This window comes from Mastigoproctus giganteus, chromosome 5, assembly GCF_048544385.1.
Source record: "Mastigoproctus giganteus isolate SK-2022 chromosome 5, ASM4854438v1, whole genome shotgun sequence".
NCBI lineage: Eukaryota > Metazoa > Arthropoda > Arachnida > Uropygi > Thelyphonidae > Mastigoproctus > Mastigoproctus giganteus.
Genome location: NC_143579.1, coordinates 215,953,353 through 215,972,119, shown reverse-complemented (window position 1 = coordinate 215,972,119; position 18,767 = coordinate 215,953,353). Strand labels below are relative to the sequence as shown.

The 18,767-nt window shown below is 34.3% G+C and overlaps 1 protein-coding gene across 1 annotated transcript in view; it reads left to right on the top strand.

Moving 5' to 3' along the window:
- Plap (phospholipase A2 activator protein) overlaps positions 1-14,538 on the top strand; it is a 121,014-nt gene extending 106,476 nt beyond the window's left edge. Inside the window, exon 10 of the mRNA XM_090373709.1 lies at positions 13,708-14,538. Within this exon, the coding sequence (XP_090229835.1) occupies positions 13,708-14,273 (566 nt within the window). The 3' untranslated portion in view covers positions 14,274-14,538. The remainder of the gene's footprint in view (positions 1-13,707) is intronic.
- Positions 14,539-18,767: the final 4,229 nt, after the last annotated feature.

The following is an 18,767-nucleotide window of genomic DNA, read 5'->3' as shown; positions in this document are numbered from 1 at the left end:
ATCACTGTGTTATGGTATTTGGCACATTAAAAACAACAGGGCTTATGGGAAAAATAGGGATAGGGGCAGAGAACTCAAAAAAAAAAGTTCAGTCTGGTAAGTAAAACACTAAAGTTAGAAACCCAATAAAATTGCTAACACACAGATTTAAACATATTAAATTTCTAATAAATAAATAAATATTACAGTAAATATAGCACTGTAATATATACATATCAATTGATATTTCTGTTCACTGACATATATTTTTTTTTTATTGTAAAATTTAAAACAGTAAAAAAGATAATCAATAACAATGAACTTGGCACATGCAAATTGCACAAGTGAGATATGGAGTAGCAAGTTTATGAAGCTTAAAAAATAGGAATGAAGAGAATATGCTGAAAATTTATTTAAGTTTTTTATAAGATTGAAGATTTTGTGGAAGGAGAAACACGTTTCACTATAATAACGTAAAAACTCACAGAATTCCAGCTATCGGTATTGTCACAAGTACAATAAGATCAAGTTTACTACCCGTTTATAATTGCACTTACAGAAAAGCCCACTAAACCAGCAACTGCAAATTGTTTTTGTTTTATAGTAGTGACCTCCAGAAATGTGGTCCTCCACTCACACTATCATGCCTCACGAAACTTCTGTTCGAACAGAAAAATGTGAGCTCCTGAAAACATCAGTCAGCGTGCAATGTCTCGTGTTATCTTGTGAATACAGCAAATGACAACATTGTATCTCCGACTAATACAACTACACTAAATGGGAAATATAGCTCTCACACATCTGACATTTTTTAAGTTTCGTAAACTTTTATGTATTGTTGCGCAGCTCGCTACTTTCAGCTTGGTGCCAGGTTTTGCATTCACCTGGTGTTACTTGAAGACGAAATCGTGCATGAGCCAACGTGATTTTTCGCATTATAGCAGAACTGACCGTATTGATCACAATGTGAGCTATAGCTCTCCATGCATTATAGAAACACAAATTTACATGCAACTCCAAACTTGGATTCTTAAAGTTTGATGGCAAGGTGAGAAAACTGGCCATCTTAACCGTATTTTTATCCCCTTCCCCAAATCGTAATTTTCAATCTCACTTGAAAATTGTCCCCCACCAAGAGAAACTAATAATTTCCATAATTTCTACTCAATTTACAAAATTTAAACTCTCAATATACATAAACAGAAGTATATTCTTTGATTTCCTACCTTTAGCACTCAGTAAAAACTATTAATTCACTCTAAAACAGCAAAAATATACAATCACATTTCAATTTATTAAATTTTGATGTCGGCAAAACAAGATCCAAGCTTTGAAAATAAAACGTGTTGCAGTATTAGTTCAAAAATTCGCGCGTCAGCTCGGCACCTCTGGCTAAAATGAATCAACACCCGCAGAGAGATAATTGATTGGTCAAGCTTATGTAATTAGCATTACCAAGGTGATCCAAGGAGAAAATAAAAAAGTAAACAACTGTCGTGGAAAACAAACAGTTGAGCATCATTACTTGTGAACACTAATTTGCATGGCTCTCTCACAACAGTTGCTTTACTGCTTTTCATAATTGTTGTACGAAAGAATTGCAATGAATTGGTTTTGAAGAACAAAAATATCTTTCTTTTCTTCAGTATGTATTGTATCTACTAACAAAAAAATCAAGGAAATTCATCTATTGGAAGCTATACTGGAAACGGAAGGAAAATAAAAACTGTCGTAAAACTGATCACCACAATGCGCATTTCATAAAAAAAAAAAAAAGTTTGCTTTATTGTAATTGTTTTTAGAGGACTAAATCGGAACAGCAGTTTCATGGATGTATATTTGATCTTCTTACGAACTTTCAAGAAAATATTTCTATTCATAGCTGCGTTATAAACTTCGAAAACTGATGTCGAAGGAACTTCGCCTTCATCTCACCTGGTGTGCAAACGAAAAAAAAAAAAAAAAAAAATGCGCTCGAGTAACAGATTGTGAAAACAATCCGTTACTTCGATATTTCCTTGATATGCATTTGATACCATCAAAAATTTTCGAGGGAAAAATTGAATTTTCATTATCACACACACCCGAAAAATTCACCATCAAGTGTCATATGATTGCTTGCTTGAATTTCATTCTGAGCTGCAAATGTAATTTCACTTCTCTTGCACTGACAGAGTAGCTGTTTGCCGAATGAAGGAAAACAGGGTTCAGAAATTTCCAGTTCCTTTCATTCACCTGGGGGAAAAAACTCCTTAGGGGAGAGAGTTCACCTTTCTAGTCCGGTCCTAATGGAAAGAGACAGAGAGAACAAAATAAAAATACCCTTTTGATGAGGGGGGAGGCCAGGAGATTGTCAAAGGTCCACAAATGTAACTTTCACATCAGAGATGCTGAAGTTCTAGCAAGTCAGTTTCATCGCAGATTCGAAAATTCTAAGTCTGTTTCTTTATTGCATTCAGTTTCACAACAGATGCTAAAGTTCTAATAAGTCAGCATCATCGTAGGATGCCTAAGTTCGGATTAGTCCGATTTTTGTCCGGTGTACATTTGATAAAAAAAAACCCTCTTTGCTTTTCTGTAATTGTTTTATGGAACAATATTTTGCAATAATCCCTCTGGAAATAGCCAGTGAACTGCATTATACATTTCAAACATCGCTGTATGGCTTGTCCTTGAATACAAATGACTATGGTTACTTTCCTTTGAGTGACTGCCTTGTACATATGTTTCATTGTGGACACTTCCTTCCAGTCAGTAAAATCATTAGTTCATCCTTTATTATACTTATAAAGTAATTCGTTTATGTTGGGGGAAACGGTTTTTGCTCCTAATTGATGTAGCACTTTCGAATTTCGCGAAGTGGATTATTTGAACACAGCATACATTAGAAGGTCGGTAAAAGAGTTGATAATTGGTGCCAATGGTGAGCAGCATTCCGACAAACAAATTTTCTGTTTATACTCCAGGATGACCCCGGTCAGTGGAGATCCCAAAATAGAGAGAGAATACAAGAAACCGCACCGCGTTTATCAGTCACCGGCTTGAATGTGTGAAATTGCACTCTGCCTAAAACCACAGTAAAACGAGAAGTTATGGGGAGAAAATCTATTTTTCAGCGGGGTTTATATCTTTTTATTGCAGTTCAGAACAGCATTACGGCCGTGGATAGCGAATTTATTTGGCTTCTGTTCTAAAACTGAATTTCTCTCTTTGGGATGACATCAAAGCGTAACAAGCAAATATCTTCTAACAATACTTTTTGAGCAGCCAGTGATTCATAATCTGTTAGCTTTGTATTGTTAGAAATATTGCAGTTTTGTGAACAATACGCATTTCAAGAAACAACCCATTATTCTTAGCGGATATACACACACACACACGCACACACACACATATATGTTTTTCCCTTTGTCGTTTTCGAAGTGGCGATTTTACCAGTTTATAACTCAGCTATAAATAGAAATATTTTCTTTAAATTCCGTTATAAGATCAAATATATATCCAGGAAACTGCTTTTCGCTAAAAACAATTACAATAAACCAAACTTTTTTTTTTATCAAATGCGCATTGCAAGGTTATCGGTTTTACACCAGTTTTTCTCGTTTCTAAAAGGTGAATTTCCCTGATTTTCTGTTAGTAGGCGAACTACACATTGAAGAAAGGAAATACGATCTTTTCGCCTTTCAAAAAACAGTTGTTGCTACTGTTTCGCTTATTGCTTCTTATGTTAACTAACAGTTTAGCTCCCGACTGTGTTATGTTTATTTTCCTTCTCGATGTGACGTAACCACTGTTGGCACTCTCTCGATGTAGCTGTATCTAGGAAGTTTCTCCCCTAACTCTAATGGTTTTTCTCACAGCTCGCTCCATGAAAACAATTTTGCTCTGTAAACAGAAACTCCTGCTCCAAAACAAACGAATCAAGTATTGTGTTTCATAAGCCATAGGTTAATTAGGGTGGGTTTAGAAAAATAACAGAAAAAGGCCTAAAAAAATACACACTTGATGTCACATTTTTGTCATTTGCTTGAAATTCAATAGAAATTTTTGAAAATTGAAGTGGGAAAATCGAAGAAAACAGTTCTGGCTTCACCTATAGCGAATTTCAGCTGTGTCCATAGAGTAAAAATTATAGAATTTATTAGTTGACCTTTGAACTGGGTCCACCAGACCTCAGGATACAAAATTATGGTTAAGCATCGAAGTGCATTGGCTCTGTCAAGTACTATTTTATGCTTCCCTGATCATTTCTTGTGCTCTGTGTAACCTGTGGTCTTTCCATTTCTACAGCATATTGCCAATAACCAATATGGAATGTTTAATTTCTGAGCAACAGCATGCACCTGCTTCTTTCTTACATGACTTCCAATTATCATTTTCCTCTGAAACTCTCCTAGCTCTTTCCAAGTACTTATTGTTTGGCATACACATTTGAGGTGAATTTTGGGCTAACTACTGATTACCGTTATAGACCAATATGTATAATTTCTTGCTCAAAGCACGTCCCATGAATTTTGGTTGGATAGTTTATGTAACCTCTCCAAAAGATATTTGTAAATAAAAGAAGACCACCAAGCTTTTTCTTATTTTGTATCGTTTTAAGAATATTGGAAAATATTTTAGATTTAAGAATTTTAAGAGTATCAGAAAAAATTTTCTCAGCAGCAGATTGTGAACCAGTTTGCTGAGGCTTGTGCAGAAAAAGGTCCTTTTATTGATTTTTTTTTTTTATTATTATTATTCATTTATTTATTTGTTTTTATTTTATTTTATTTATTTTATTTTTTTTTTTTTGCTCTTGTGATGTCATATAGCACATTTTTTGATGCCTTGGTCAGAATCACCTCAGATGGTCTATGGTTTTTATGGCTTGGACTCAAAATGAATATTTAATGCTGTGTGTTATATTGTAAATATAAACACATAGTATTAAGTTAATTTATGTTATTAGTTTATTAAAGTATAGCATTAAATTATCAAAAGCACACCCTGGAAGACTTTAATCTGCAAGTCACGAAAAACCAATTTCTTCTGTACGGTTCAGCACCAGCTCCTAAGGCACTACTCAGCATTGATGTAAACCATTTTAATTTTGTTATTTAGAATATTTTGAATAGCAAAGCCTGCTCGTTTCAAATCTCTGAATTACAGTGCAGACGAAAGGCCTCTGTATTGTTTGTATAAGCCAAAACATATGCCTTGTTAAAAAAGAATTAATGCGGTACTTATTACTTACATTATGTGAAGGTTGGTAATTCCTTTTCAGTATTATCTGAAAGAAACTTTCCGTTTCAGTAAACCAGAGTTTTTACGCATTCTGACCTAATGGTAACTAGGCAGACTGCCATTGTTTCTAACTCAGAGAGTCACTTGTCTCCAAATAACACAGGTATGGCCAGAGGAGTCTGGAGACTACTGTTGTAGTAGTGGTAGTAGAGGCATGTGATGCAAGAAAGCAAGCTTATGTAGCATCAGCAAAAAAAAAAAACATTTCACCCATCCATTCCCTCCAAACATATGTCCAATTCCTCCTTGAATTTATTAAGCTATCAACTACCCACTGGCTAAAGGCAAATTTCTGCACATCTATTCTATAACTGTCTTTCCTCAATTTGAATTTATGCCCCCTCAGGTTCATAATATGAGCAAGAGGAAGGATCCCATTAGAATTGAGCCTGCTCAACCCATTCAAAACCTTATACACCTCAATCAGATCACCTCAGGTGCCTCCGTAGCCAGGTGGGCAGGAGCAGCAGTGCATAGCACACGCTTCTTGATTAGACCAGGGTTCGAGCCCATGACCACCAAATACGGAGGATGCGGAAAGGTCAGAGAATGATCACCGCATATCCCGGAGCAATATGGCCTTAGTTGCTAATGCTCCTAAAAATCAAATAACATAACATAACAGATCACCTCGCAGGTGCCTAGTCTCCAGACAGTGCAATTTTTTTAACCCAAGCATGGTGCTAAGTACTATAGGTTCTAATACCTCACCTCTTGTGTTTGGGGTTTTCATTAAAAAAAAAAAAAAAAAAAAAATTGCCAAACTTAAGCCTTTCTTGGTAAGATCACCCCCTTCATTCTTCTCACCAATCTTGTTGCCCTTCTCTGCACCCAAGGAACTCTACATCCTTCCTAAAATGAGTCTTTCAGACCTGTATGCAGTACTCAAGGTGTGGCCTGACCATTGCCTTAAACAAAGGGATAATCACTTCCTTTTCCATACTAGAAAATTCCTGTATATCATTAGAGAGAGAAATGTTAAAGAAAGAAATGCTGTTTTTCTCTCTCTAAAAATTATGCCCTGGACAATTGTTCATCATGCATTTTGCTTTGAAAGTCAGGGTTTATGGTCGAAAATGCAACATGTTGTTAGTTAAGGTTAATTGTAGGTGAAACCAGATGTTCCATTGTTTTATTTTATGAGAAAGACTTGGCATTGTGATCTCAGAAGTTGCTTATACAGAAGAAAATTCAAATGCTATTAGAAAGTTCCAGCCTAAGTATGCACACCAATAAGATATATTTATAACACTCCATGTGCACACCTAAGTGGAAGCAGCATTAATTTGTAGCACTTGATGTCCACTTAATTTAGTTAGGCTAATTTGAATTCTATAAACTGGATGAAGGGTGTCATTACTATAGAACAGGGATGGCCAACAAGTCGATCGCAGCTTTAATTTCAGTCGATCATGACAAAACTTAAATATATATAAAAAATAGATTAGTCAATCTAAATGTTATTATTATTATGCCCCCCACTGAATACGCTTATTACAAATCTGTTGAACCGCGTGACTATTGTTGCTGTGCAGCCTCTAGGCTTGTCTAGTGAAAATTCACGCAATTACATTGTGAAGAGCCTAGTGTGTGTTGAATTCTTATTTAGCATACTTAATATTAATGACTGGATAGTACTTATACATTAATTTATACCCTTTGCTTTAATATTAATGCTATGTAAAAGAGTAAAACGTATCATTTTCATCAAGAGTGAGAATTAGAATACTTTTTTATAATGAAAATAGAAAAATGTTGTTGTTTGATTTGTAATGCTCCTGTGGCTATACCCAAAAAAAGGAAATTTAGAAAGGCACTTTATCGCACTCCATGGTAAATAATACCAATAGGATTTTTCACCTAATAGTGACCTTAGAAAAAATAAATTAAAAACTTAAATTCAGTTTATTTGCACAACAAAATTTCTTCATGACATCTAATTTACAATCTAAAGCAATAACTGTAGCATCATTTAAAAGTGAGCCGTCTTCTTGCAAAAAAATTCAAACCATTTTCTGATAGTCAGTTCATCAAAGATGCATTTTTAGAAATAACATTCTCTTTTTGAAAATTTTAAGAACAAAAATTAAATTAAAAGTGCTCTTCGAGATCTGCAATTATCTCGAAATACTGTGATGCAATGCATCAAAAAATGAGTAAAAATGCGAGCGAACAATTACATGCTCATATTGCTAATTGTGTGTCCTTTTCTTTACAACTGGATGAATCTACAGATGTCAGTGATACAGCTCAGTTGCTCGTTTTTATTCGTATGGTTTTTGATGATTCTGCCACTAGAGAAGAACTGCTGGGTGTGGTTTCATTAACTAGAGGTCCTGGTATATTTAACGCATTCAAAAATTTTATTGAAAAAATTTAATTACCACTATTTAAGCTCATATCAATAACAACAGATTGAACTAAAGCAATAATTGGGGCATCTTAACGGATTCATTGCATTGTGCTAAAAGATGATGAATTCCCAGATTTTTTTGAGTTACCACTGTAACATCCACCAACAAGTGTTAGCCAGTAAAAGATTAAATACTAAAAGTGTTATGGACATAGCTTTCAAAATCATGAATTCCATCAGAGGATAATCTCTTCAAAAGACTTTTCAAAATGCAACTCGATGAAAATGAACCAGATTTGATATTACACACAGATGTGAGATGGCTGAGTCAGAGTAGGTTTTTACAGAGATTTTGAATGAAATTTAAAAAATTGTTGATCAAAGGCAAGATGATTAACAGCAGCTATGAGATACGGATTGGTTGTGTGACCTGGCTTTTTTGGCAGATTTTACCCATAAATTAAGTGATCTGAATTTGGAATTACAAGGAAAAAATAAAAATGTGGGTGACATGATTAGTAGTATTTCTGCATATAAATATTAATTTTTGGCAATGGCTAAGGATCTCAAAGGGAAAAAATTCGATCATTTTATAAATGTGCAAGATCATTTGCAAAAATATCCTGTTTTTGAATTTAATAGTGAGAAATATGTTTCTGAAATTGAGAAAGTTGTGGATGATTATGAAATCAGATTCAGTGATTTTAAAACAATTTGAAGACATTGTTCAATATATTTCTTATCCATTTAATGCTGACAGATATGAAACAAATTTCAGAAAAATCGCTGAGATTTTTCTTATGGAGAAAATATTACTTGAAAATTAAATTATTACATTGCGAAACGATATCTTCCGAAAAGCCAGATCATCAGAAAAAGACTTCTGGAAATACATCTGCTAAGAAAAGTACCCAAATGTAAAAAAAATGCTGTGAACTTTTAAATTCCTGTTTTGGTTCCTCATATCTATATGAATTGGCCTTTTCCTGTTTGAAACAAAGACGAAGAATTGTTCTACTCTTATGGACTCACATACAGAAGATTCTTTACGGGTGGCCTTATCACGGTATATCCCCGATTTTGAAAGCTTGGCAGATGACATGAAAACACAAATTTCACATAAATTAAAAATGTAAATATGTATGAATTTAAAATAAGAATTCTGAATTGTATTTAATTTTAAAATTTATAAACAACATTTTTTGATATGTGTTGATTAACTTTTTTAACCATGTGCAATGAAATTTTTGAGATGGTAGATCATGGCACATTTTGAAGGAAAAAAGTACCGTATTTCCCCATGTATAAGATGCACCTTCATTTTGGGGCCCGAAATTTGAAAAGAAATGTGTTACACAAAGTTATTGAACTCAAATTATTCATTCATAAAATTCATGCAACTCATCACTGTCAAAACTCCCATCCATTAGCTTGTCCTCATCTGTGTCTGATGACGGATCACTGTCTTCATATATTGCCTCGTCCTCAGTTCCATCTATGGCATTTGAAATGCCACACTTCTTAAATGACTTGACAACGATCTCAATCTTGATATTATCCCAGGATCTTTTCACCCAGGTACAAACTTCTATAGTTGGTTTCTTCACTCTTCCTGCTGGTGTCAAATTGTTCCCAGAAGACTTCATCCATTGGTTCCATTAGTCTCTCATGGCAGCTTTGAAGGGTTTGTTAATGCTGACATCAAGTGGTTGGAGCTGGGATGTCAAGCCTCCAGGTATGACGGCAAGTTTTGTTTTTATCTCTGCAGCAATCTTCTTTGTGTTTTTTGTTATGTGTGCCCTGAACTGATCAAGCACCAATAGGGTAGTTTTGTGTTAGAGACCACCTGGTCTCCTGCTCCAAACTTTCTCAAACCAGATCTTCATTCCATCCTGATCCATCCAACCCTTGTCATGAATGTGGACAATCACTCCTCGAGGAATGTCTTCTTTTGGCATTGTTTTGTGTTTGAAAATCAGCATAGGAGGCATCTTGGTTCCGTCAGCACAACAAGCTAGAACAACTGTATAATGGCTCTTTTCATGTCCACTTGTCTTCACGGTTACAGTTTTCACCCCCTTCTTATCAACAGTTCTGTTACTTGGGACATCAAATTGAAGGGGGACTTCGTCCATATTTGCAATCTGTCCCAACTCAAACTGATGTGTCTTCCGACATTGGATGACAAAACAATGAAATTCAAGGACCTTCTGCTCGTAGCTTTCAGGCATCTTTTGGGCAAGTCTGGTGCGTGTACGCATGCTTAGTCCATTCCGTTTCATGAACCTGAAGCACCAATTGTGTCCTCCTTTGAAATCAGTAACTTCTTTTTCATCAGCAATTCTTCTTGCCTCATGCTGAACCATCTTTGTAGACACAGGAATTCCAATTGCCCTTTGCTCTTCAATTTCCTCTCTAAATCAGGCCATTTTGCTGACTTGCCTTCTTTTGCCGTGACGTTTTCAGTAGGTTTCTTCTTCCTGTAGCCAGTCTCGGATTGTTTTCTCAGTTGGAGGAGGGCCAAACTTACGTTCAGCAGCACGATTTCCATTCACTTTTGCAAACTGGATCACTTTTAACTTGAATTCAGCACTGTACGAAAATCTTTTCTGGGCAGAACGTGGCAAAACGTAACCTAATATACCGGTAACGAGTGCGAAACAATGAGCGCGAAAAAGTGGGAAATGCAAGTAAAAAAAAAATCTACAACCACTGTATAAGACGCACCCAGTTTTTAGACCCCAAATTTTTCGAAAAAAGGTGCATCTTATACATGGGGAAATACGGTAGATTGCATCACAAATTAAGTTGACCACTCCTGGTATAGAATATTGTCATTAGAAAACAGTATGCCGAAAACGGGAGTAACTTTAACTCTTTAGGGATTGAGTTACTTTCAGAGCTACTAACCCCATGGCTTGGCGCCTCCGTAGCCAGGTGGGAAGGAGCAGCAGTGCGTAGCACATGCTTCTTGATTAGACCGGGGTTCGAACCCGTCACCACCAAATACGGAGAATGCGGAAAGGTCAGGGAATGACCACCGCATATCCCGGAGCAATATGGCCTTAGTTGCTAATGCTCCTAAAAACCAAATAACAAACAAACCCCATGGCCTAAGTTATTTTTGAAAAAAGTTGATGCTTTTTTGAAAGTGTAAAAAATGCTACAGAAGTTAATATTTAACTTCTGTAGCATCTTAATATTTATACATGATACATAAATGGAACATATTTTATTAACTTACGAAATATTTTATTGCTGGTATAGCAAAGAAATATCAGATTAGTAACTTCAAAACAATAAATTGCAATCAAAAGTTTTGTGCAGTATGGCTTGGTTTGGTTTGGTTTTTTTTTTTTTAAGGAGCATTAGCAACTAAGGCCATATCGCTCCGGGATATGCGGTGGTCATTCCCTGACCTTTCCGCATCCTCCATATTTGGTAGTGACGGGCTCGAACCCCGGTCTAATCAAGAAGCGTGTGCTACGCACTGCTGCTCCTTCCCATCTGGCTACGGAGGTGTCTACAGTATGGCACAACCTAAAGCACAGATCAATGCAAAATCCCATCACATTCAGAACACTTATCATCTCTTTTTTTCTTTTGGTGTGCTTTGATATGTGTACGAATGATGGTAGTACCTCATTGCATTTTTCTTGCAGATGATACCAGGTGAAGTAGAAGGAAAATGACGTTCTGTTGATTTTCTTCCACCACCTCTTCCCCTCTAAAAGTTGTCTTACAGATAACTGAAATTTTGCAAAGGCTATTTTTTTTACAGTAGTGTGCTCTTGTTAAGGAGCATGGGCATTCAATAAGCACATATCCACAAAATGTATAAACTTTTTTTTTTGTACCAGTTTTGCACAGACACTACCAAATTCAGCATCGTATCAGATCTGTATGTTGAACCATGTTTTTGTTATATATATTTACACATTCCAGCATCATTGATTTTTCTTTTCGATTTTACCAATGTCAACCATCTTGTCTGCCTAAAGTGTTGTCAGCATTCTAACTTCCCTTCTGTTCATCCAATGAAGCACTGTCATATCTGTGCAGAATGACTGTGTTGCACCCTTTCTGTAATTTCTCCTTCAAATTGAAAGGTGGCATTCCCTTTTAGGATGAACAGTACCACAAGAATTGGTTTTCTTTTCATGCAATTCCATAGAACGCAGCAGACTTATATACCAGTTGTCTGTATATAGACTGACTGTTACCTAGGCATGGCTGAAGTAAATGCATTACAATGACTGCTTGCATTTAAATTTTCATTTATTAAACTGTTAGGTCAAGGATATATCCAGTCTCTATATCAGATTAAAAAAAAAAAAAAAAAAACTTTTATGCCAAGTCGTCCTTTGAACAGAAGTAAACACTTCTCATTGCACAAGTTTTCAAACAGATGAAAAGTATTCTGAAAGAGGATAACAGTAAGACTTAGATGTTTATTGAAGTAGTGGGAGAATTAAAAAAAAATAACCTGAAACTGTAAACAAGCACCGTGTCGGCACTTGTTTGGTACCATGCTACTCTTCAAACAAAATGCGAAATAGTTGGCTCTTTGCTTGAACAGTATAAAAATTGTTCACAGTTTTTGTTTTTTTAATAACTTTTATGGTAGTGATTAAAGAGCATACTGGATCAGGTCCAAACACTTTATCTGAATAAAATTTTATACATAATAAAGTTTGGTAATAATAACATACATTTCAAAGAATTTTCCATGGGCACTTTAGTATAGATAAACAGCAATCACATTAATATTAACAATTTTTTTAAAACAAAACAGAATAAGTATCTAGCATTGTATCACATTCAGTCCTCTTAGTTCATGTTCTTCTCTTACTGTAATATAACCATTAATATTAATGAGCTTTCCATTATACTGAGCAAGTAGAAGGAAAATTCTATGAAATGTGCTTATTATTAGTGTTTTACTTAGTTCATTATTAATTTGGTTCAGTTTATAAGAGTATAAGTTAAGCAAGTATAAGTAAATACACTGATCCTGTGTATTTACTACTTGTTTACAGCTATTTATTTGTGATATAATATTTTGATTGACTAAGTGGGATGCATCCATTCAGTCATTTATTGACTTTTCTCCCTCAAGGTACCCAAACATGTTAAAATCACAAGGTGAAAGATTAGACTTCATGGCAAATGGAAGTTAGATTTCAACTCCAGATCAATAGAGGTATAGCAACATTGGGGATGAGTACTATCCTGCTTCAGGATAATTTCTTTTTTCTTTTTTTTTTTTTTTTTACCAATTATGCTAGCATTCACAATGCTGCAAAGAAGTTTAGAGCTATTGTATGGAAATGTATCACTAAAAAAGACCATACCAGTCCCAAAATAATGAGTTTTCTTTCTAGTCTGAGGGTGGCTGTGTGTGTGAATATTTTCCTGTGTAAAATTCATGTGTTTCCACTACATTTTGGTTTCTGGGATAGCAGTGAAGGAGATACTTTTAAAGTACATCATAAGCTGTTCCATGATAGCATTCAGTTTATTCACAAATTCCTTCCAAACTGGTGCATTAGTCCTGATAAGTTCTTTGGTATATTGGCTATTTCCACTTACTGGTCTTCACTCAGATCAATATTCCATGAGGGCTACTTGTGAACAATTTCTGAACAGATTAAAATACTCTTGTATGTTTGTTTTTCATAATTATTGTTCAAATGACACCTGCTGTGTAGCAGCAGTGTAATCCAAAAGTGGGACCCATTTTGAAAAGTGACTCAGTTCAAATATTTCTAATTTTATATTGTAAAAAACTACAGACATGCAGTAATAATGATATTTGTGGTAATTGAGTGTAATGTATAATGGTTATTTAGTATGTGAAGAAGGAAAATTTATCTTTTTTCTTGAAGCATTTAATACTATAATAAAACTTTCTTTTTATACTTTTACAAAATAAATTGCATTGCTATTAGAAACTGAAAAATTTTGATAACCATCACAAATGTGGAAATTGTGCCACTTATATAATAAGTGAAAATACAATGAATCTATATATTAAAAATAATAGTGGTATTCATTTTTCCCCTCTCTCTTTTCTCTTCCCTCCATAGATATGGTTTTCCCAGCCTTGGATGTATTAAGACTTGCTGTACGAGGACTAGCAGTAAATCGAAGAGTATCTCAGGTAGCAGGAGTACCACTTGTAAACCATCTCCTTAACTTTCTTTCTCGAGATAATTCTCATGCTAATCAGATGCTTTCCCTCCGAACTCTTTGTAACTTATTCGGCCATTCTTTTGGGGAAACCTTGGTGCTTAGCCTTCATGAACGCATTCTTGTTATGGCAAGGAACTGTGCAGTATCTCCCAATAAAAACACTCAGATTGCCTTAGCAACTTTATATCTCAATTATGCTGTGGCATTTCACAAACACCCTGATCTAGATGCTAAGAAGAAATGCATGATGGGAGCAAAAGAAATGTTAAATGTTGCTAATGATCCAGAAGCCCAGTTCCGCTTATTAGTGTGCATTGGTACCTTATTATGGGGTGATCCTGAGGTGATTGCCAGTGCCAAAGAGGAAGGAATTAGTGCAGTTGTTAAACCCCTGCAACGTTCAAGTGATACACCTAAAGTTAAACACTGTGCAGAATCATTACTTGATGTCCTTAAGTAATGTAACTTCTTTATAGTGCCTAAATACTTCAAGTGTGGCATTTGCTGCTCATCCACTGTATTTACTTGGAGGGAGGGGAAAAAATAACAACCACTTGATTGTATTGTTGGTTGTGTACTCTATCCTGCTGTTCAATGTTGTATTTGGACAACATTATGTTGTTCGGCTGCTGTGATGTGATTCAAAGTACAATATATTTGTAAATGTCAAGAAGCTGTCCAGAATGTCTAAAACAGATATTATGCTATTCTACACAAGCTCCTAAATACCCTTCTACTCATCTCCTTTATATGGCACTTGTGTGAGTAAATTGAATAAAATTATTTAAGTAAATTAATAAAACTGTGTCACATTGAAACAGTGTATTAAGAATGCATCTATCTATACATAGATATATATATATATATATATACATATAGTTATTTATGAAATTATATATATTGTTGCTGAAAATATCATTATTGTAAACAGGCAAAAACAATTCAGGAAACAATTCGTTAGAGGCAGTTTCTCTCAATATGTGATTTCTCCTGTAATTAGAAAATATAAATGACTTCTTGAGTAATAAGGGTTTTGTAATAATTACCACATTTGTGGCATAATAATGAAGTACATTCCTTTCACATATGTTCCTATGTAAATTTTATTTATTATTATATACAAGCATGATTCACTGTTTTTTAAATATTCTATACAGAATTTATATCTGCTGAATTTATATAATCAACTCTTAAGTGAGATATATATATATCTCATTATTGATAAATAGTGAAGTGTGTCATCTGTTTTTGGCTGTCAACTTACTGCACAAGTTCTGAACTCAGTACCGTATAATTTTTTCTTAAATTATTATCCACTGAATTTGCCACTCATTGTGTGCCTTTATATCACATTACATATTTCTTTCCATTAGTTCTATAACTCTTCTATCATTTATTTTGCCTTACAACTAATATGATATTGCTCTTTTCTAGGATATCTGTGTAAGTTAATGGCCTTTAGAACAAAAGAAAAATTATTTTTCAGACCATATAACTTGCTAGGAAAGTATCCTTTGTGAAAGAAGAATGTTTTCTAATTAATACTGGAGAAATTCCTAACACTAAGTGAGGTATTAATTGCCACTAGTAGTTCTAGGCCACTTAAATAGTAGGTGTGATTAGTTTTGTGGGTTGCTTGATATAGTCCTGGACAATATTATTCATCCTAGTACACTCTTGCAACAATTGTACTACTGCCCTTTCCATTTAGTTTGTCATGAAGTATTTGGTATAAGATTGTTTTGTGTGTCTAAAGGAAGTAGCACACACAACAGATTTTTGTAAGCCACAGATGAAAAATGAACCGAATACAAGAAACGTTTCTTGCAAGGTATAATACAAACAAGAGCATAATGGTGTATTTTGAGTGCCGATTTCTTATATGAACAGATATTAGTTATTATAATGTGATGGGATATTGATACTTTAAATGAACAAATACACTTTGGAATTCTTTTGAAAAAGAAAAAAAACTGAACTTTTCTGAAGAGCATTTTTATGATGCTTAATTATTTTCACTGGAGTTGTAGTATTTACTATCTCTATCATACTCTGTGTTTCTACTAATTACGGGTACTTAGATGGAAATGTCAGTTGAAGCTAAAACAAATGTTAAAAAAATAGAACAAAGTTCTTAATTATACCAAGCCAACATCAAAATAAACAAAGATTCATTGATACTCATACTCTGACTGTTCATTGCATTGCAGTGCTGTTAATATTTAGAGAGCAGTTAGTGTTCAAGAATGGGTCCTTTATTCTATAAAATAGGTAACTGCTGCCTGCTAATATCCCAGTAGTAATTAGCTTTGCTTGGAGTGTTGCTACATATAAAGCTGAAACTTCGTTTGAATTTCATATTCTGACCACCCTGAAATGATAGTCTGTGACACAATATTAAAAATATTAAATGAAATGTGAAAGATTATATTGGAATGGTTTAATCTTAAACTGTAAAAACAAAGCACTGTTAACCCAATGCAGCAAAAAAAAAAAAAAAAATGCCTACTAGAATTGTGTCAATATGAATTTTAGTATTTCACTTTGTTCTTGACTTTTGATCATTGATGGTTAGGATTGGAAAAATATAGACATTAAAATCAGCTTATGTAACCTATGTCTACTCATAATTTAATTTTGGAGGCATCCTCTAGTATTTGCTTTGAATTGTTTTTGATTTGTATCACCCCTTTTTGAAAGCGAGATAACCAATTTTATTTTTGGTTGTATAGGAGTGCATCTCCTTGCACAGAAATAAAGAATAGCATTAAAAATTGCACAACTTTAAACTATTTTTGCCTTTATTCCAAAAATATTGAGTAGTGACCTTAATAGCAGCATGCCTAATCATGTTACTTTTTTTTTGCATACTTGTTACAGGATTAAGCATTTTCTTCTGATTTTAATGATAATTGGTATTGCAACATTATATGAATTTTTTTCTCTCCCAGAGAAAAAGAAAAAAAGTATTACTTATATTTCAGACTATAGTCATGAGAAAACTGTTTTTACAACTGCTTTAAAATGAGACACTGTTGACCAGAAATTAAAAAGAAAATAAATAATAATCATTTCTTCTTTTTTTTTTTCTTTCTTTCATTTTTTTTATATATTATAATTAGACAACCATGTTTATATCTACAAAACTTGTGAAAAAGAAACATTTATCACAAAACAAGTAAATACTACAATTAGGGTAAATTCTTAACAAGCTACAATGTCACTACTTGTATACCAAGACAAACCCAATTTTTAAGCAGTCAGCCTGAAATGTGAACCTTTTTGCAGTTCACAAGCACTGATGTCCATTGAAAAGGTGGTGCTTGTGGCTTTCTTTGGTTATTTTGACTTTAATGGGAAATGCCACTCTTGTTCTGGTAGTTGTAGGGGATAAATCTCCTTGGGTGGGAAGTCATGTGCCTGCACTGCTGAGGTGGGTTCTGTGTTGCTTTGTTTTCTTTTATTGAATATTGGGGTGCCTTGTACATATCTGGTACAGACAACACCAATGTTCCTGTGTGCACAGTGGGTATACAGTTAGCAATATTGCCTTGCTAAGAATTTCCCTTGTAGCATTTACCTATTTCATGTAAGTACCATTTCTTTTTCATAGTAATCAGTTTCTATAAGCAATTAATTATAAATAATTTTTATTATGTGAATATTTATGAAATCCTTATGACATTATTAAATAGAAATAAAAGAATCTGACAGTCTTACACTGAAATCAGTGTTATGTAAAATAATTAATGTATATAGGATATATATGAGGGTTGTGGAAAAAGTAGTGCATAGTGCAAAACTGTTTATTTATATACCTTTGGCAATTATAATTCCTTCAACATAAACCAGCCTTCTGTATAACACCCCACATGCATATAGGTCAACGAATGTATATGTATATCTAGAACCATAAGTGGCTTGGAAGATATCTTGTGTCTGGTGAAATTGTTGGGGGAGGGTTTTTCATGATGAAAAAAGAGAAAGTCACATGTCAGAGGATTAGTGGATGCTGGATATTTTCCAATTCACCATTCCAAGAGTTCTGCATTTCGTATAGTGTAGTAATCCATACAAAACTTGGTCTCTTGATTGTGGTGCCATCTCACTATTATTACCTTTGCAAGGTAATAATGGTGAGCAATCCAGAGTAATGCAATCTTGCATTCTTAAGATGCCTTTTTTGCATACAACACCATTTTTGGATAAACTCCAACCCCATCACCAGGTTGTTGCACTATCCACTGCCTGCCTACTTTCAACAGAAGCAAAGAGTTGTACTTGGTGTTCATCAGTGGCAGGTCAACCAGAACTTGGTTCATCATGAACACTCCTTAGAATTGTATCCTCAAATACAGTTATATCCACATGACCTTAATGATTCTGAATTGTGGCTTATGTTTTGTAAACATTCTTTATATCTCTTGCTAATGACACCATACTTTCTGCTGAACTGCCACATACTTTCTGCTAACTGTACCGTCCTACAACATATCTGGTACAAACAACACCAGTGTGCACGATGGACAAGTCACAGTCCATCCTTCACCTTTGTTTATACACAATAGTGTTGTTGTTTCTTTTTTTCTTTCTTTTTTTTCTATAACCCTTATACATAGGCTATTAGAATTCTCTAGTGTAAAGTAAAAGTAGTGAAACTAGAATAAAATCGTATAATCTTGGTTTCACTAAAATTATTCTTATTATTGACGTTTATTGTCAAGGCCTCTTTATCAGATTAATGTTACACAGTATGAAGTTTATTCAGATATATAGCATCATCAGCCTTATTATAAAAAGAACTTAAAATTCAGAAACGTTTCTGAATAGTTGATATCTATCCAAAGTTTAATTATCGTGTAACTGTTCTCTGATCAGGAACGAGGGATGATCATTTAATTCGTGGACTGGTGCAAGATTTTGTTTACCATGTGAACATTCTATAACTGCCACT